Source organism: Prinia subflava, chromosome 3, assembly GCF_021018805.1.
Source record: "Prinia subflava isolate CZ2003 ecotype Zambia chromosome 3, Cam_Psub_1.2, whole genome shotgun sequence".
Taxonomy (NCBI): Eukaryota; Metazoa; Chordata; class Aves; order Passeriformes; family Cisticolidae; genus Prinia; species Prinia subflava.
In genome coordinates this window covers 102752467-102773430 of record NC_086249.1, presented here as the reverse complement: position 1 = coordinate 102773430, position 20964 = coordinate 102752467, and the positions used below count along the sequence as shown (strand labels likewise).

At 39.4% G+C, this 20964-nt stretch overlaps 1 protein-coding gene across 3 annotated transcripts in view; it reads left to right on the top strand.

Moving 5' to 3' along the window:
* PKNOX1 (PBX/knotted 1 homeobox 1) overlaps positions 1 to 15681 on the top strand; it is a 36454-nt gene extending 20773 nt beyond the window's left edge. For all 3 annotated transcript variants that reach the window (XM_063393119.1, XM_063393116.1, XM_063393117.1), the window contains 7 exons: positions 5583 to 5753; positions 7170 to 7269; positions 8097 to 8194; positions 10178 to 10306; positions 11297 to 11373; positions 12874 to 13046; positions 14003 to 15681. In XM_063393119.1, coding sequence (XP_063249189.1) covers positions 5583 to 5753; positions 7170 to 7269; positions 8097 to 8194; positions 10178 to 10306; positions 11297 to 11373; positions 12874 to 13046; positions 14003 to 14214 — 960 coding nt within the window. In that variant the 3' untranslated portion in view covers positions 14215 to 15681. The remainder of the gene's footprint in view (positions 1 to 5582; positions 5754 to 7169; positions 7270 to 8096; positions 8195 to 10177; positions 10307 to 11296; positions 11374 to 12873; positions 13047 to 14002) is intronic.
* Positions 15682 to 20964: the final 5283 nt, after the last annotated feature.

Here is a 20964-nt window from a genome sequence, read left to right as displayed (position 1 = left end):
TTGTGGTTCTAGTGACAAATTTTCTTGGTTTATGTGGTGTTCCCCTTTGCTGATGGGCTGCACAATTCTGGCTGATTTTGCTTGAGTGAAGAATTATTTGTTTATATCCTTGATTCCACGGCTGCTGAGGTCAGTAGCGGCCTAAACTGGATCCACATTGCAAAATCAAAACCCCTTGGCATTGAACTCCTGTCCTGTGGTCGTATTGTTAGCTGTGACTTTCTGTTACTGGACACCAAATGAAACCTGAGTGCAGCTTGTCCTCTGCCTGTCCTGGAGGCTGGGAGCTCTGAACAGCTGACGTTCTGACAGGCTCTTCATTTGGTGTGGAGCACTGAACACAAGTTTCTGTCAAGGCTAGCATAGCTTTCTGTCTCTTTTCAGCTTGAAATATTGGTGCTTGCCACAGGGAAGGCTGTAGACAGGCAGTTTTTTCTGTCTTGTGTCACATATATATTTTTAACAGAGATTTTAAAGTCTCTCTTCAGTAGCAAGAAACACGATTGTGCACCTTTGTTCCATCTTCTGCTCATGCTGTCCTTCCCTTTTTAACTCCAGTGTTAATTCAACCATTCATCTGAAAGGAGAAGCTGTTAAGACTGATAATTAGACTGGGCTAGAAAGGTGGAGCAGAGTCAAACAAATAAGGTGTAAAGGTTTGCTTGGTAGGATCAACTCAGAGCCAGACCTAAACTGAGATAAACTGAGCATTACATTAAAAACACTAAAAAGCCAAATTCAAGTCCTATATGAGAATCACAGGCCTGTTAGAGTAAGGAAATTGGTCACCTATTTCATTTTTTTTTCCTTTTGCCTCTTTGAGATGTGGCATGTAGAACTCAGCCAGACTGCAGTTTCTGTGACACAGATTCAACAGACAGCTCCAAAGCAGCAGAATACAATTCCATGCTCCATGCTGCCTGTGGGCTAATTAAGTAGATAACAGAAATTATGAAGGGTCACAGATAGTGACTGTAGGGTCACTTACAGTTCTGGCAATTTTCCACATTGTGCACTCACTTGAAGCGCCTTGAATACTCCACAAGAGGAGTTTGGAGCTCATCCAGAGCACCACAGAATGTTAATCTGGGTGGCACAGGCATTAGATCAGTTTGACCAGAAAGGAAGTTCATTAAGAGCAGTGGATGCTTGTTCCAATTTGAGTAGCTCTTCCTAAGCTATGGTCTAGATTATCTTGTTACTTTGGTATTATAATTCCCATTCTAAATTAATTGGTGGCTTCCTGCTTTAGTATTAGAAAGGATTTCAGCATTGGGAAATGTAGATAACATCCACCTGAAACTTAATTTTAAGGATACTCATAAATTGCTAAATTGCCTGTAAACCAGGTTTCAAACCCTTGTTACTATCTAGATGGAGGGATTCTGTTCTAAGGATTCTGTTCTTCTCAGTTAAGCTCTCCAACATCAGTTGGTGATCGTGAATCAGCAGGGCAAAGGATCATAGTCAATGCAGAAGAATTGTTACCAGGCTTTTTTTCACTTCTGCAGTGTCTTTGCAGGTCTGGGTGCAATCCTGGGCCAGGTGCTCTGGGATGACCCTGTGGTTGTGTCCTGCAGCTCTCCTGTTTTCAAATCCTGTGGGAGGGAAGCTGAAGGTTGTGCTCATGTCCTTACTAGACTGGAAATGTGCTTTCTTACAGCTTTAACTTCCTCTGTATCTTCTTGGAATGTTATTTGCATCCCTTTAGTCCTTTTACCAAGCAGCAGTGTCAGAAGATGTGTGTTTGCTGTCAGTAACCAGATTTTGGTGGTTTCTGTTGCTGCTTTCTGGAAGTGTGCTCAGCTTATCCACATAACTTGGAGTATGATCTTGTTGGAGATCCACACCCTTTTCCCCTCACCCTTTTACAGATAAAACAGATCCTGGAATGAGCCAAGGCACCAACTGCTCTTTGTTCTCCATTAGTCTCCTTTTGTGCACAGGACATCCACAGAGAGACTCTTCCATGTCTAAGAAGTTGCTCAGTGTGGCTGCTTGCAGACTTTTTTTAGACCTTTCACAGATTATTTTATGTTTCAAGACATTCGTAGCTTAACACTTTTTGTTGCTCACTGCTAACCCAAGTTTCCTCAGGGTGGCTTCTTCCTCTTGTGTTGCTTCTGTTCGGGGTAAACTCTTCCCACACGTGGGTGGATTTTTTAATTTCCCCACATTCATAGGACCAGAGGATGGCTTGGCCTGGACTATAAGATCAAGAGGTTTGTAGTCAAGCTCCTACACAGAATCAGCTGTGAAGTCACAGCAGGTTACTTATGGCTTTCTCAAGTCTAGGCACAGTACAAAGCCAGGAGTGTTAAATATACTCTCCCTTTTGTATTTGAACAGGACACTGCCTTTTTTGAAGACCCTTGAGTTTTTTGTTTCGTTTGGGGTAAGGATTTTTGGTTCAGTACCCTCTTCTCAATTCTCTTGAATTCTTAGTTGTGTCAGGAACCTGAGTTGTGGTGAAGCCAGCTGCTGTCATTTGAATATTCACTGACCAAGCCTTTCTGAATAGTGCTTTTGCTGTTTTAATGTGCAGAACTGTCCCATAAACCTCTAGCTACACATTTTCTAGCTATGTCTCATAGCTGGGGACTCAAAAGAGAGGAGGGAGCTTATCAAATCAAAACAAATGAAAACAAAATAGCTTTTCTTCCAGAGTTTGTGTTCTTCTACTGAAAATCTGAATTTTCTACATGCAGGAGGATGTGGGTCAGGGAGGTAGGTGGGCTGTGAATGTAAAGATACAATTTCTTAAATTTGGAGCCATATTTGTACACGAATAGGCTCTAGACAGCAAGAACTGGAAGTTTTTTCCAATAACTTGTCTTCCTCTGCTTAATAGTTTCCCATTATCTTTATTTAAAACAATTTCAACACTAGTGGAAAGTGTCCCTGTCCATGGCAGGGGCTGGAACAGGATGATTTATAAGGTCCCTTCCAAGCCAAACCATTCTAGGATTCTGTGCATATACACAAATCTCATGGTTACTTCATCTTTGTGCATTTCTCTGAAGTGATACTCCAGTTTTATTGCTGCAGCTGAAAAGACTGAACCAGCTATAAAATTTCATTTTTCTGTGGCATATTCTATGCAGTAGCACTGAATAAATGAAATATTACTGCTGCTGTGACCTGTCTGAAATCACTTCTTTCTATTACCTTTGTCCAACTTGAGTCATTTTATCAAGAATTCTTGATTTTTGTAGTTTTAAGGAAGAAGTGAACTTCTGCTGACATTAAGTTTGGTCCACCTGTGCTGCAGGAGAGCAGGAGCCATATGGCCACAATTAATGTAGCTGTAAATTAATTCCTAAGTCCTGGTGACAGGCATGGCATATTTACAAAGTTTTGTTTTCCTCCTAAGCACAGCAGCAGAGCTTCCTACAGGAATAGTGTGATGGAGAGGGGCTCTGCAGAAACCTGGGGAGTGTTACTGACTCTGGGTTTGTGGTTCATTTTGACTTTAATTCAATTTTCACCTCAAGTATCAACCATCAATTTTAAACTAAGCCGAAGAAAGGACTTTCATTTTTCTTCCAAGCACATGCTGATGAATAAGTAGTACAAATTTGGCTAATGTTTAGAAAAACAGCTCTCTTGACTGAGCAAAAATAAACTAATCTCTAATATGGTCAAATATTATGTGTTCAAAAGCATATTTTGTTACCTCAGTTTTAGCTGAGTGTTTGAAGCACTCACTAATATGATGTACAATTTGTTGATCAGTCACACATGAAGAATTTTCTATTTCAAGCTTTTTTGTCTCTGAAACAGAATTTCTTGAAACACAGATGACCTTTGTTCTGTGTTAAAATTTAGTTACATTTGCATGCTTCAACTTTGTTGTGTTTAAAGGTGCTCAAGCACAGTTTAAACAGCAACCTGGGCTGGGTTAGAAAATCACTGGTTTGTGTCTCAGTGCTGGGTCACTGCACCCAGGGTTTCAAAGGCTTTCAGTGTCATAGATAGAAAGAGTTACCAGATATTAACTTGGATCAACTCCCTCAAATCTACAGCTCAGGTTTTTCTGCAGCTGGTTTTTTTGAAAGTTGTGTGTTAGTTTTTATTTTTATCCCTGAGAAGAAACTATTTTTAATCACTTTATTTCTTTCTTTTTAATCTTGTTTATTTTAACACACAATTGTCTACGCCGAGTGAGTGTCCTAGAACCTTTTGCTGAAAAATCAGGTTAAAGATCTGTCTCAAAGAAAGCTAAAATGTCATAATGGAGAGGGGGGCACACCCAAAAGTTTTCCTGCCTTGATCTCCTTTGGGTGACTTGAGCAAAGGCATCTTCAGCTCCCAGTTGGCTTCTTGACTTGGAAGTAATAGATTAGTTTGGAGGGTATAATTTCTGTTCACTGGATTCTGTACTCTGCCCAGGTAAATAACCCCTCACATAGGACAGATTTTTCCAAATAATTGTAAAGTCAAGCTCTGCACTGTGCTACAAAATTACAACTGTTCAGTTTCATAAAACTGAAGGATATTTGTCTCAGAGATCCAGCACAGCACAGAAACTTTGGGGATGGCATGTTGTATAAAAAATAATTACTTTGCGGGTGTGTTGTGTACATATTTGAATGTCCTGGATTTCCTACTGCTTTTAGACCATCTGGATTTGGTTTTAGCTTCTGATCTTCTGCCATGACCCTTACAATCACCTAAGCTATTTTTATGCAGTATGTAATACCACTGGTTATCCAGGCTTACAGTGTTTTTCTCACAGTGAGCATGACAAGTATTCTCCTCACATATGTATCTCTTGTACTTGGATTTTAGCTTAAACATGGATTTTTTTTTTAAATTTGGTTTAGTTTAATTTGTATTTAATGTTTTGTATTTCAAATCAGTCTCCTCACCTGAAAATTCTCACAAGATTTTCTCTGAGAGTTTTCATCTTTAACAAACAATCACAGAAGAACTTAAAAGCTGTAGCACTGAACAACTGTTTGATTACTTTAAGCTTTGTTGAACAGTGTGGCTAAACTTGGGACCTCTTTATTCTGACTTTATTGAAAAATAAAAGCTTTCACCGTCCCTAGCAATCTGTGGGACAAATTTATGCTTAATCACAGGAGTGTCTTCTTTGTCACTGTATCTCAACACTCATCTGTACCCTCCAGGTTTCCTTATGTCAGGGTGTAACGTGGAACTGAACTTGGTGTTTCTGATTTCTAGAGCTCCAGAGAATGCTACTTTCCCAATAATTGCTGTGGATGGGATTGCTCTCCATCCCTTCCAGTCCTGGCAGTGCTTTCCATCACTTCTGCTCTGTGACCCAGAGTTGTTCCAGGGGGTTAAAGGCCACGTCCAGGCTCATCCTGTGCCCTGTGACACCTGGACTGCTCTGTCTTCCTCAAGTGTCACACGTGACAAAGATCACTTCGTTGTCCTGTTTTGTTTCCCCTCTGTTACTTGTGTTCCTTTCACATTCCAGGATTTAGCAATTAGTACCTTCGCTTTAATCTTTGTCACTGGAAAGTAATGTTTGCTTAAATCTCACATTAAATATATATTTTTTAATGAACAATTATTTTGTTTCCGATTTTTTTTCCAATTCTCTCCCTCAGATGGTAAAAGCAATCCAAGTTCTGCGTATCCATCTGCTCGAGCTAGAAAAGGTTAATGAACTCTGCAAGGATTTCTGTAGTCGTTACATTGCCTGCCTGAAGACAAAAATGAATAGTGAAACTCTATTAAGTGGAGAGCCTGGAAGTCCTTATTCACCTGTGCAATCTCAGGTGTGTCTCAAATATTGTTCAGTGGATTTTTGCTTAGATGTCCTTAGGAAGTTACAGCTACGCTTCTTTCGCTATCAGCTTGCAAACAGAGTTTCTGCAGTTTCCTGTGTTCTCTCAAATTACTTAGTAAGAGTAGAAAGAGGTGGGTGTTTTGTTTGGTTAGTTTTTGTTTGGGTTTTGTTTTGTGTCTTTTTTTTTTTTTTTTAAGGTTGTTTGTTTGTTTTTTGTTTTTTGGGGTTTTTTTTTGTGCCACTGCCTGATGGACAAAGTTGTCAAATGTGCCAGAGCACAGAGTCAATTTTTCATTGTCTGTCTTCCTTTTTTGATTTTCTCTCAGTTCAGCAAGTGGAGATACTCAGAATAGCCTGGATTTGCTATTTAATTGGAAGGAGGTTAGGAAACAGAATAAACAAAGGAGAAAAATTTTGCTTGTTAAGGCCTCCTTAGTCTGCTTCCTTCATTAAAACATTGAGATGATTGATACATTTTATACTCAGCCTGTATTCTGGAATAAATAGACAATATCTGATGGCTTGAAGTTGCAATATTGCATTTTCTGTATTAAATGGACCACAGTTAATAGGTTATGGTTGAGTTTTTGCTGTCAGAGGCTGCAGAGTGAGCCCTGCCACCCCAGTACCCACTTGATCCTGAGTCTTAGGGCTTCTCTGAATTACTCATGTGTCTGATGCTCTGTATTTAAAAAAGCCCAAATTACTTTTAAACTTCACTTTCTGGACTCCTTGTTTAGTTTTGATGTCTGGAAGTGTGGAAAGGAGATTCTAAAATCAGGCAAAACCAGCTTTTAAAAGGTTTTTTCTGTATATCTCTTACAGTTTTCTGTAGACACGAGGGACCCGTCTTGCATTTGCTATCAAAAGGGATTATTCATACATAGTAAGGAAATGTGTAAGAGTTTGCATGTTCAGGGTTGAGCGAGAGCTATCTTGAGTAGAATAAAGCATATTGAATATTTAATACATTATGTTCAAATGGAAGGAATTGAGGTAATAACTAAAATTCTAAAGCTTTGATGCTTGTAATAAGAGCATCAAGGATCATTTCATTTGTCCTCTTTCCCTCTTGCCTTTGGAAACTGGTTCTTATTCTTTATATAACTAGAACTAAAATTTCTCAAAATTGTTTTACATATTTTCTAGCAGTTGCTTTCATGAGGGTTTTCAAAGGTAATGGTTGGTGATAATGAGGAAATTAATGTAGGTAATGATGAACCCCTAATGAAGGATCTTTCTCTTTGAAGGCAATCCTGTGATTAAACTCCAAACATATTTTAGAACCAAAAATATGTAATGCAAATTACAAAAATACACAAGCACGCTTGATCTCCTTACATTAAAAAAAAAAAAGAAAAAAGTTTTAAAAAAACGTTAGCAACTAATTGTTTTATTTTTCTAGCAAATTCCAAGTGCCATTGCAGGCACACTCAGTCCCCAAGGGATCGTGGTGCCAGCATCAGCATTGCAGCAGGGAAATGTAACTATGGCAACAGTAGCAGGTATGACACACTAAAAACAACTGGCACCTTGCTCTTCATCTTGGTTTCCTTTATGGTTGTTACAAAAACTACACTAATACTTAAAAAAAAATGTTTTAATAACTGAAAAGTTGTTGAAGTACGGTCAAGTGCTTCACTGGTTTATGAATGTTTAATTTATATGTTTTCTAAGTTTGTCTGTGGGAGTGGCAGTTATATATATAATATTAAGAGATCCTAATGTGCAACACTACACTTGTTAAAAGACATTTCCACAGACTGTGGTGTTTTACTCTTTTTTTCCCCTTTTAAAAAAGGAATTCTATTTGACAAAAACATGCATTAGTTAAACCATTGCACTTGGCTGCCTCATGCTCCTTGGAGTTCACACCTACAAGTCTGTGAAATCCTTGATGTCCTCGTTATAGGGAAATTACATTTGAGATAAAATGTTTAGTCTTCCTTCTCAGCAAGGTTTTAAATCAAAGCCAGCTGCCCTAAGCACTGGCCACACATGGGTGTGATTTTGGTGTTGTGACCCTTGTTGGTTGAAGACTCAGCTCAGTTGAAACAACAAGAAGAACTGTTTTATAGCCTGTTAATCATTTTCCTTTGAACATAGATTTAGAATTCCTAAAATGCAGGAAAATATAATCAAATTTTGTAGTTTTTTGTGAATGGATGAAACTTTTAGTGTAGCAAAGAGCACATCTTGCATGCTGACTAGAAAAGAATAATTGATATCTTATCAAAAGTTTTGTATGGTGTGCAGTGCTGATGTGTTTAAAGAGAATAATACTTGAAGGGCTTTTTCTTTCCCATAATCTGTGTTTTTATTTTGCTTCAAGGGGGGACAGTGTATCAGCCAGTCACTGTGGTCACTCCACAAGGACAAGTGGTGACACAGGCACTGTCACCTGGGACTATTCGGATCCAGAACTCTCAGGTTTGTGTCACAAGCTCCACAGAATGGTGTTGTGAGTGGAAACACATCTCAGTGGTTCAGGAGTTTTGATTTAAATTTGACACACTGGCAGAACGAGCTCTGTGTACACACAGAGTAATTAATTAATTGTAGATGGTGCAGCCACTGCTGTGGGAGTTGCAGGTTGTGTAATGTGACATCAGGTCCCCCTTGGCACAACAGCTCATCAGAGCTCCTGCCTGTTAATTGTCTTGCTTTGTTAGTGCCAGAAGAGTATAGGTACATGAAATTAAAAAATAAACACTATTAATAAACTAAAATAAACAGTATTCATAAACTAAAATTAAAAAAAAAAATCCACCCCTAAACCCAATGAAAAAACAAAATCCCACCTAAACTCCCTCTGAATTAAATGAATACTTTTTCAATGATTATAACATTGAACTATGTTTATGGCTGGATAGATTTAATGTATTGCACTAAGGTGACACACTGCTGTTGTGAGAAATTTGACTTTTTATCACAATGGCAACCACTAGTACTGTGACACTGTATTTCAGAGTTTATCTATTTTGAGAAGCGTTTTTCTATAAAACCTTCAAAATATTTAGTTGAGACTCTGGGAGAGCCTCAATTTTGTCTCCTTATACCCTAAAATATAAGGGCCAGCACTCTTTTGTGGGAGGCTCTTCAGAGTTGGATCTGAAGAGTTCAAAGAAACAACTAAAGAAAAAGAAACATGAAAACTAGACCATCTTCTGGTACAGAAAACCTTGCTAGCTTTCTCTGGAAGTGGAAACCGAATCTTCCTGGAATCTGGATTTAATTAGGAATGTGAATGAGGAGCTCCCACCTCCACAGCATAAAATCTGTTGGTAATCACTGACTCACAGGCTCCTTTTCCCCCCTTATTCTGGCCTTGCAACCAAAAAAGTGTGCACAGAGTGTTCTTGGAATTGGCAGGAGCATCTCTGTACTCAGGCATGTTCTCCCCCAGAACACAGACAGCTCTGTCCTCACACACCTCTCAGGCAGAAATGGGTAAAATTACTCTCCTGGGCTAAAGGGATTTGGTTGTTTTTTTTATCTTTTATGAAAAAAATAAAATACTGAGAGGAAAATAACGCCTCTAGCCTATAAATAAAAAAGGACTTGACCTTCTGTATACATCTGTGAATACTCTTGATGTTAGCAGGAGTCTCCAAACCCACCTATGCAAAGGTCACCCATAGAAAATCCTTCTTCAGTGTCCTCTTTTTCAGTGTTTCAGAATGTTGTGGAGGCAGGAAAAAACACTGTAGAAAAGCTATTGAAAGTTCATTATAAAACCTCCATATGCAAGCAGGTTATTTAGAATGTAAGACATTACTTTGGAAATTAAAATGTGCTCCAAATATATATTTGTGGTAATTTGATAGCCTAAACCTTGTTTAAAACTAATTTCCTACATATTGATTGGCTTAAGAAATTGCTCCAATTTGTCTGGAAAGCCTGATTTAGAATTATTTTGGTTACAATTGTCTGAAATAGAATCTTATATGCAATTTATGTGCTGTTTCTTTCTATTTCTGCATAAGCATTTAAGAATGTATTCCCAAATATTCAGATAACCAATGTGCAAATGATTTGATGAATCCATGGGAAGTGAAAAACACAGATAAAGAAATATGAATATTTAGGAAGTAGTATGAATGTTGTAAAGTGAATTATAGGCTCTACTGTATAGATCTTAATGCTCTTTGAGAATTTAATGCATTTATTTAGCAGGACTTTTATCATCTTTGCTTGCAACTGCAGCATAATAATTAATTTTACTTTATCCTCCATTTAAGTCTTAAATCAGTAATACTTTACAGCTTCCATAGTTGTTTGTTTGCACACAATATTCAGGATATTCAAGCCTAATTTCTTTTCAGTCCTTCTATAAATGAGTTGTTCATTCATTGATACAGAACTGGCATTACTATACTAAGTGCCTTATTTCTCCTAAAATTACATGTGCAGCTCCAGTTGCAATTAAACCAAGATCTAGGCATCTTGCATCAAGATGATGGCTCATCAAAAAATAAGAGAGGAGTTCTTCCCAAGCACGCTACAAATGTGATGAGATCTTGGCTTTTTCAGCACATAGGGGTAAGGACTGAGCGTGGTCAGTTTTTTATGTAGCTCTTTTCTGTGGTCTCTTAACAATTTTTCTTCATCAACAAGGTGAATTTATTCTGTTGTCAATTATGGACTCTCAGTTCACTTTTCCCTGGGGTCATTTGGAGTAGTTCCACAGTGTAATGCTGGTTGACTTTTATTAATATTTTAATAAATATGTTCCATTTGTACTGCACGGTCTCAATAAGTGTTGCTACAAGGAACCTTTCTTCATTTCACTGTATTGAGAACTTAGTGCTCTCTACACCCTGGTTCATAGCACAAGGAAAATAAATCCACCTGTATTTTGCAGTGTTTTAGGGGTATTTTTGACCGGGAAAAATTTCAAGTTTTCTGTCTTTATCTCCTTCCCAATCCTTCTGATGTGTACCAAGCATGTCACTGTCTGCTTGTGCTTTCAGCTGTCTTCCCTTTGCATGAATACTCTGCAAGGATAAATGGCTCTCAAGCTATTACCACGTTGAGTTGGTTGATATTTTGCCTTTTACAACTGTTTTGCAGCAGAGAACTGATGCAGGGAAGCTGCCTGTGCACTCCTTGTGTTACATGGCCCATCCTCATCTGCTTAGAGCAGCTTTATTTAACTGCAGCTCTCTCATATGACACTGCCCTGGCCAGCAGAACTAATCAGAGCTGCTCACATGCTGTGCTGCCCAGGGATCACGCTCTTTAATAAACACTGTCAGCCATGAGAAGCTTTTTTCTTCTGAATTACACAGCAGCAGTTCATGGTGCCACAGACACTCTCAAGAATGAAATCAGTTTTTGTGTAGTAAAGCGCTCTTTGTTGAATTATTTTTGTCTGTGAAAGTTTGTGAGGTTTCTAAGGTTTGTGTTTTAATGAGTCAGATGGCCTTAATCCACCCTCTTTAATCAGATGTAATAAAGGAGTTCTTATTTTTGATGAGGAGATGAAAAACGAGCTTATGCCTTTTTTGTTTGCTTTTCTGGCCTCTGTAGCATCCATATCCAACAGAGGATGAGAAGAAACAGATTGCAGCACAAACAAATCTGACACTACTCCAGGTTAACAACTGGTAAGAGCAAAGCCCTTAACTTAATATCTGTCTTTGTCTCCACGTGCTTACAGCTCAGAAATAGTGAGGAGGATAAACTGGACATCTGGAGTGGAACTTAAATATTCTACATATGTTACAAAACATGTATAGAAATACAAGAGTTATGCACCGGCACACAAGCACGTTATTTTTATAAGGTATAATAATACTCATGCCATTTAAATTATATAAGGACTCCAGAAAACATTGCAGCATTAAGGAATTGTGTTCTGTTCTGTGCTGAGAGAGAGGGAAGTACTCCCATGTCTCTGCTGCAAGTAAAGAAATTGAAATCTAAAGGCATTTAGTGGCCTGGTGGCTGCAGATGTTTAGGAAGTTACTGTTAGCAGATTCTGTTCTTCTAGCAAAGGATGCTCTCCTGAATGGAGAGGCAGTTCCTCAGCTGCACCACTTCATGGTTCAGTGTGTTTTTTCATGTCTTGTCTTTCCTGGAGGTGTAAGATAAGACACCTGCCCTGCAGAAGAGAGGAGAGAAGGTGCTGACACGTGTCCTATTTGCCTCGTGGCATCATTTCCTAAAATTGCTGCAGCAAAGTCCCACAGGGATCTGCCTCAGATTTCAAAGATGACGCTGGCTGGGAGGCTGTGGAGGGGTCCAGGGGGGAAATAGTCAGGATAGTGACAGAACCCTGGTTCCAAAAGTGGAACATGTGACATGTGGCCATGGAGCTCTGTGCTCTGAGATCTGACTGCTGTCTTTGCAGAGCATTGTATTACAACTTAGGAACCTGCCAGCTGCACCTGATTTCCTCCCATTGCAGGTAAACTTGGGACCTGGATGGATTTTGTGACATTTAGGGATGATGTCTTTAATGACCACTCCCTGCCACAGCTCACCATGTTGAAGTTGATTCAGTTTAAGTATTTCCTTGTTCACTAGAGAAAGGGGAAGGGCAGCAATTAGCATGCTAAAGTAAGCAAGTGAAAATCAGAGAGCTAAAAGGAATGAGGACAGTTCTGACAAATGTGTTTGCTGTCCTCTCCTGGATCAGGAGGCAGCCCTTGGAAAAGCCAGGGAGCCTGTAAAGTAAATAATGCAGAAGCTTAAATGAAACCAGACCAAACAAAGCAGGTTAGGCAGGGGCTAGATTTTAGGTGAACCCTATGAGAGGAATGTCAGCTTTCTGAGCTGGGCTGTCAGCAGGTTTTCTGGTGCTTAGTTTTTAATAAGATCCTGAAGTGTACATCTGTTGTGCTGTCTGGAGAATTTTTCCTTCTGAGGTGGGGGAAAAATGCTGTTAGCTGCAAAATGATAGAAGTGCTTTCTTAGCTAGTTTGCCAAAATTGAAGGATGCTGGTGTTCTAGGAGTGGTTCTACACTTTAAAAATAATGTGAAACCCAGCTGATAGAAGATTTTATATTCCTAACTTTTTTTCCTGCCGCATTCTTTTGTGAGAGAGAGACACAGAATTTACACCAATTGATCCTAAGCTCACCTTGCCTTTGATTGTATTTAGGTTTATCAATGCTAGAAGGCGAATTCTTCAGCCAATGCTGGATTCCAGTTGTTCTGAAACTCCAAAAACAAAGAAGAAAACAGCCCAGAACCGACCGGTCCAGAGGTTCTGGCCCGACTCCATTGCCTCAGGAGTGGCTCAGCAGCAGTCGAACGAGCTCACGATGTCAGATGGTGAGGAGAGCTGCCTGAACATGGATAATAAAGTTAATTCCCCCCTGACAGGGAAATGGAGGGTTTGATGCCTGTGGTGGGAGGGAAACTTCTGGATATTTCTGTATAAACGTAGTTTTAATCTGGGAAAGCGTAACAGAAATGTGTCACTTTTCCTTTCTTTAGCAGTTTTCTGTGGTTTAAAGGAAGGGTATTATATTGAAATTCATGTTGAGAAACTTGCTTTTGTTTGAAAAGTTTTGAAACGACAGAATAAAAGATGTAAAACTGAGATGTGCAGCTGAGTTCTCTCTGTGTGCACAACAGGAGTGTCCTATTGGATGAGCAGCTCTGGGCTGCAGCTTCAGCTTCAGCTGAGCAATTCCACTTCTGCCTCACGTGCTTCAAGCTCAACAGTGAGAGGCAGAAAAATGTCACAGAGCCTCCACAGCCTTTGACTGAAGTAACTTCCTCAGTGTCAGATCAAACAAAAAGATTTAATTAAAGAAAGATAAACAACTGCTTTAATGCCAGGGTCATCCTTTCTGTCCTGCTGCCTGGTGCTTTATTCTTTCCAGTTTGTAACAAATCTTCCCTCGGCCTCTGCTGGATCCGACAACATTGAAGTTACAATTGAATCTGAATCTGAATTTGAATCTGAATTTGAATCTGAATCTGAATCTGAACACTGCCCTTTTTTTGCAATGAATTAAGCTGGCACGCCTTGCAGAAATGGCCTTGTGATGACTTGATTGAAGAATTGCTGTAGTGGGTGTCCAGAGCACAGACTTCAGATTCACAACACAAAGTTAAGAATTCCTGCCCAACCTAATTCTGATATTTAATATTTGATCACCTATATATCTTGTATTTGAATGCAGCTCTTTAAGTTTCCTAGCTGCTGATTAGAAACAAGCCCTGCTATGTCCCAGCAGAAGGCAGGGGAGGTGCTGACATGCTGTGATGTGCCCCTGCAGGTGCTGTGGTGACCATCACGGCGCCGGTGAACATGAACGTGGACAGCCTGCAGTCCCTGTCCTCGGATGGGGCCACCCTGGCCGTGCAGCAGGTGATGATGGCAGGGCAGAGCGAGGACGAGTCCGTGGACAGCGGTGACGATGACAGCGCCGAGCTCTCCACGGCCAACATCGGGGGGCTGGTCCTGGACAACAGCGACTCTCTGCAGTAGGAAGCAGCAGAGCCTGGGCAAAAAACCCTTAGGAAAAAACAGAACGGACTGACTGACTGACTTTTTATAGTTTGCACAGCAAACATTTTACACAAGTTTTATTTCTAATATGTTTTATATGTAGATATAGAAGGGTGCACTTTTTTGTATTTCATAGTAAGCTTAAAGAGTGTTTTTGCAGGTGCAGCAACTTCTTTCAAATGTGTTTGGTTGGTTTTTTTTGGTTTTTGGTTTTTTTTCTTTTCCTTTCCTCATTTCAAAAAATTATATCTAGTAATATAAAGAACCACATAAGCACCCCTTTGTTCTCTGAATTGGAAGTGCTGCAGTTTCTGAGGAATTATGCAGTTTCAATTAGTGCTGTTATTTAACACAGCTTTTGATGGGCAGGTGATGTAAATTTAAAAGCATGTGACACTAGTGTGTGAAACTTGATTATTGAGTTAGATGCATATATTTGAAAGATGCTTCTGCACCTTAAAAACTGCTAGTCTGAGGTGGACAGCAACACACATAAAAAGAAACTGTTGATGTGTGATTCAGTAGAGAATGTATGGCAATTTAAATAAGTTTAGTTTCTCTCATAGTCCGTGAGCCTGTTTATCATTTGCTATAAAAACTCCTATTTTTACCTTGCTGGGGTTATTGGATAAAAAAAATATTTTTATAAATTCACTAGAAATTGGGATGACAACTGTATTAAGCAGGAGGAAAAAAAATAATTTCCAGAGGGGAAAAATAAATGTTTAGTATTCCTATTTGGAAGGTCTGAAAATTGACCCAATTTAATAAACAAGCCTACAGTAGCATTCTATGATTCTCAGCTATCCCACAGTGATATACTATATTTGATAATAGCATAAGAAGGGCCCACTGTTTGATGGGATTTTGATATTGTCAAACATTGATTTATATTATGTGTAAACTAATATTCAAATTGCATAACTCTGTATCTAGACTTGTATCTGAAAATATTTGCTAAATGAGTATTCAGGTAAGTAAGTTCAAATACCCACAACTTTTCCAATTATTAGAGAAATTTAACAGTTTATAGTTTGTACAACTGAATCTAAAAAAAATGAAAAGTTGCCTACTATACAGTCATGAATTCTGCTATTTTATTGCATTTGAAATATTTTCCCCTAATACAAAAAGAAAAATATAACATGGATTTATATAAAATTTCTTCAGATCTGAAGTTTACTACCAGAATATACAGCAGGCTTTGTTAGAGTAGGAAATCCTTGTGTGTCATTTAAAAATCAAAGAGCTGGTGATGAAAACAGCTGGGTTTTGGTTTGGTTTTGTTTTGGGAATTTTTTTTTGTTGTGGTAACTGTTCATTTATTTTCCCAAAAGTTTGAAGTCTGTGATTGTCTATCCATGAACATTTGCTTTTGGAACTTTGTATTTCCCACTGTTGAGTACAAATAAGAGACTCAAGAGCCTCATGGTATGATCAACACCCTCTCTTGTCCCTGTCCATTTGTCACAGTGTTGGCTTAGAGCAAAGCCAGAACTTCTGATTTTGACCAAATCTGGGTGTGTTTCTAACAAGAAGACAGGCCTTTAGCATCTTCAGACACTGTGTTTGAACAAAGCCCTCTGGCAGATGCAAATATTTAATTGAATAATTAATTTCTTCTTCTTTAAGTGCTTCTCAGAGCACTCAGGCACATGTTTAGGTCCCCTTGATTTCAGGAGGATGGAGGAATGGAGCTGCTTGGAAGCTGGAGATTGTCTTCCAAGGCAAGCTTGAGCTGGTAGGAAGAAAAGCTTCAGGAAGAAATATCAGTGGCATTATCAAACATACATGCAGAATAACAGGAGTCTTCAGTGACTGGGAGTTCTGGGGTTTTTTAATGGTTTTTACTCTACACAGGAGATGTTTCTGCTCTGGCTCTCACTGAGTCCTGGGTGAGGCTCTTCAGTAATGATCTGCTCCACTGGACTGGTGATTTCTAAAGAATTTGCTTTCTTCTGACTTCTCTGCTTTGCCACTAAGGTGCCATGTTGGTTAAACAGCACAGTAAATGAATAATGGAAGATGTAATTAGGAAGGCTTTGATATAGCATGGCTATCTCAAAGGCTGTTGTCAAATGCAATTTGACCCCAAAACACTTTAAAAGATAAACCATGTACAAATCCTGCTCCTTTGGAAGAATTCAGCCTACTGCCTCAACAAAAGATAGCTTAGATTACTGGAACTCAGATTCTGTATTTTTGTTCTTAATTGTTTTTAACTCCAGGAGTGCTTCATCACCCCCACTGTCTCCACTCAATAACGGGTTCTGTTTGTTGGTCTGTTTAGGGTTTTTATTGGAAACAACCAGGCCTCAGGGTCTGCAAACTTCTGAAAGTTTATTTTTCAGAAAGAAGCCATTTTCTAGTTAGCTTTTTATTTTTAAATTATTATTTTCTCTACCTTACATGCAGCAGAAGTTCTGTTCTTCCAAAATATGACCGTGTTTTCAGCTACTTTATCAATTCCTGGAGACTGAAGTTGACAGAGTTTACTGTGAAAGGGAAATATGGAACAGTTTCACTGTCAGATCAGAAACATAAAAAAAATAAAAGGACATGAATTCCTAAAACTGAAAAGGCTTCACCAATGTAAAAGTATTGCTTAACATATGAAACTCAAACCTTTTCTTTCAATTCAGTAAGAATTCTGTAGTGGGTGTGAACTGCAGGGAATGCTTGTTCTTTTTATAATTTAAAAGAAGAAAAAACAAGTAGTCCTTTTTTATTTTTTTTTTCTTCTTTTTCCTCTTTTCTGTGTAGGAAAGATTGCTGGTTTCAGCAAGGCATCACCATTCAGGAAAGGTACATGTTTACATTTTTAAAACGTCTTTATAGGGGGCCTAACTTCAACTCCGTGTAGAATTCCCCCATGCCCCCAATTAAAGTCATATTCATATGCAATAGAACTAATTTGGTTTTTGAATCAATGTGATTCTTCTGCAAATACGATTATTGAAACTTTTTTTTTCTATCTAACCCAAAACAGAGTTTTCAGTCCAATTTTTTCAATATCCCTGGAACAGGCAAGGCAATTTTCTGTTTTGTGTTGTTGTTTTTTTTTACTTTGGAAGCATTGCAGTTCAGTAAATCAATTCCAAAACCATCAGGATAAGTTTCTGAGAGACTGTTACAAAGAAATAATCACGTTGGAAAAGACTCAGGATCAATTCTGGCTCTGCAGAAGGTTTCCTACATCTGGATGTTGTGTGTCAGTGAGTCCTGCTGACCCCAGGGCAGCTCCACACGGATCCATGTCAGGCTGCATTTGCCTTTTCCTGGTGCCTGATCTCTGTCAGGAATCTTTGGGAGAGCCCTCCAGCTCTACCTTGCCTGCACACCGGGGTCTTCTTCCAGTGCAAACCTGGGTTTGGATGAAGGGCTTGGCAGGGCAGGACTTCATGGTGACCTGGGGTGCAACAAACCTTATTTTCTGATGTTCAAAATGCGGCCAGGAGCCAGACCCGCAGTGAGGAGCTGCAGTTCCCAGCTCCTGTGCTTCCAGAGTAGCTGCAGGTTTTTGGTGTTGCAGTGGAATTGGAGCACTCATGGCTCAACTCCTGGCCTGAGGTTGGCTCAGCTGGTCAGAGCGTGGTGCCAGTGACCCCCAGGGCACAGCTCTGATCCCCATCTGGGCCAGTCTCTGGGGAGCTGGACTTGTTGTGGGTCCCTTCCACCTCAGAGTGTCCTGTGGAATACAACATGGATTTGTTTTCTGGAAGAATCAGAAGTCCACCTTCCCGACTGTAGGAACTTGGCAGCCCGTGGGATACAACAAAGCCTTTCCAAGGGATGATAGTTGCACTTAAACAAAAATCCAGAACATCCCGGTGTTTTGAAAAATTGGAACACATGCATTTATTTGTAATTAAAGTTGATTTAACATTTTATTTTCTGAAGTTGAGTCGTCTTGGGAGAAAAAAAATGAATAAGTATTTGTCTATGCAAGACACAAATGTCAAAAATGTGTGAATTACCCATTTTAGGTACTGTATTGTTATTGTCTTTCTGACTTCTGTTCCTTTGTTTAGTCTCTTCAACCTTTCAGCCTTACATTTGGCTTAGAGTTGAATAGGCAAAATGTAGTTTGAAAATCCTGTTGGAAATGTAACTAACCTTCGTTCCCTCATGAAAATCTCGCATGTGAAACAATTAAGTGAAATGTTTTGGTTTCTTAATAATAAATTCAAGCTCTCCCCACCTCCTGAAAACAGCATATCCCTGGCCATGCACGTTTCCCTGTGGTGTGCAAACCATCCAACCATCAGCTGGATGCACTTTGCTCTTCACTCTGCGGCGGAGCTGAGGACAACAGCAGCTTCATTCTGCCAGACGCAAACTCAGCGTGGGTTCCTTCCCCTCCTGCCCTGCCCTTGGCATGCTGAACTCCTTCAAAGACCTTCTGGGTTGTGGAATTTTCAAGTCCTGCACTAACCTGATGGTCCAGTGCAAAGCACAGTGAAATTGCCACTGATGTGCTTTTTGGTGATTGCCCAAATCAGGTAATTTGATCATTTCTGTCACCTGGAAATACAAAATCCGTTCTTTTTCTGTGACTTAGTTCTTTAGGACCTGCTGAATGATCACAGTTGGTTTTGTGAGAGAAAAGCAAGGTGTGAGGAGGCAGGGAAATGCCTTTCCAACCTTGTAGACACCCATAAAGATTCGTTGTTGGTGTTAATAAAATGCATAACCTGCCCATGGATTAGCAGCACTGGGTCTGTACAATCGACAATCTTTAAAATGTGAACCTTGTAACTTTTCTTTCCTTGGTTGTTAAGGGATTTTGAAGCAACTGATCTATCAAGGGATGAAATCAAAAATGAGAATATGCTTCATGGATGATTTATTTTTATGCTGCTGCTCTCTGTGAACAGAAAAAGCACATTTTGGAAGCAAAGCATTTACATTGCTTTAACAGTATTGTTTGGCTGAAAGACAAATACATTTTCAAGAAATCTTGAGCATAGTTTCAAACTATTTAACCAGTTCTTGGCCAGGGAAAGTCCTTGGCCGTTGTATTTGTTTGGAGTTTCTTGTTTATGCAAATGAAGAAAAATGTTTACTAGTTCTTACCAGTGTGGGGATTTTTATTACATTTTTGTAATGCAGGAGGAGCTTCGATGAAAGAAAGAATCAGCAGGTAAATAGTCCATAATGTTTGTGACTTTGGGTGGGGGTTTTTTGTTGTTGTTGTTTTGCAATAATTAATTAAAATGGCATGGACATCAAACTTGAAGTGATGGTTCCAAGCATGTATGGTAGTGACTTATTTGAAAAACACTTCCTCTCTGCAAATCCCATGTGTTAACTCGTTTAGCCAGATTGTAACACATTTCTAAAATTACCATGCTCTACCAAATCAGAAATCTTCAGGAAATGAGCAGCTCCTTTATTGCAACATTCTTCTCAAGCAGGAATCTCACACTCATTTCATATCCAGCATGTGAGTCCTGCTCGGCAGAGATTAAATCAGATTAAAAGAGTGGGTACTCTTGGATTTACTTCTGCTGAGTACTTAGTTTGAGCATTATTTATTTCTGCTGGAGAATTATTTATTCCTGCTGTCTCTTCCCCAGCATCTGGCATGGTAACACCCATGAGTGCCTCCAGAAGGGAAGAGGGCAGATTTTGGATCGTATTTTGTGGTTGGAGGGTTAATCTGTGGAGAGCTGAGTAGTTTGTGTTCTAGACAAAGGAGTATTTATCATTTCCTTGTCTGGCATTAGAAGAGTGTCAGAGTAGTGCCAGTGACTTGTGGTGATATAACTGGAAATAACTTTAACTCCACTGCTGCCAGGGACCAATTTATTCCTTAATCTGAGATGAATAAACAACCTAACAAACAAAAGAACCCCCCCTTGTAAAGTACGAAGGGGAATGGCTTCAGACTGAGAGAGTAGGGTTAGATTAGATACTAGAAAAAATTCTTCCCTGTGAGGGTGGTGAGGCCCTGGCACAGGTTCCCAGAGAAGCTGTGGATGTCCCTGGATCCCTGGGAGTGTCCAAGGCCAGGCTGGACAGGGTTTGGAGCAACCTGGGATGGTGGAAGGTGTCCCTGCCATGGCAGGGGATGTGGAAAAAGAGTAATCTTTGAAATTCCTTCCAATCCAAACCATTCCATTATTATATGATTAATCAACTAAATTAGGTCCCATATTATATCAACTAAATTAGGTCCCATATTGAGTATTTTTAGTTAGTTGGTTTCAAATTCCCCTGAGAGATAAATCCCCTCTTCAAGAAGCCATTACAGGAATCAGAAGCTTATTTGTAAATAACTGGTGAGCTGGTTTGCTTTTGTGGAGTGTCAGTTTACAAAGTCCTTTAGTCTGAAACTTAGGGCTGTTCCTTAATAACTCTCTTTGTAAAAACCACAGCAATATCTTCAAATCTAAAGCAAGGGAAAATAAACTACACACATGGTGTGGAATGAGGATTCTGCAAAAACAGCCCAACAATACTGATGGCTGAGACACATATTAAGTATTTATTTATCCATATATGATCTCATGAAAGTTCAGAGTGTGTGAGATATGTGGGATTATATCTGTCATGTATTTAAAACACAAAATGAAAAATCACCATTTAGATTCCCTCCTAAAATCTGAAAACAGCATGACCTTTGCAGGTGAACTGTGGTTTGTCTTCCTGAGGCAACTGAGGTGTGATCTGGGGCTTGGGAAGTAATCAGAGAAAATCTCTGGGTATTTACCTTCTCTGTTGGAG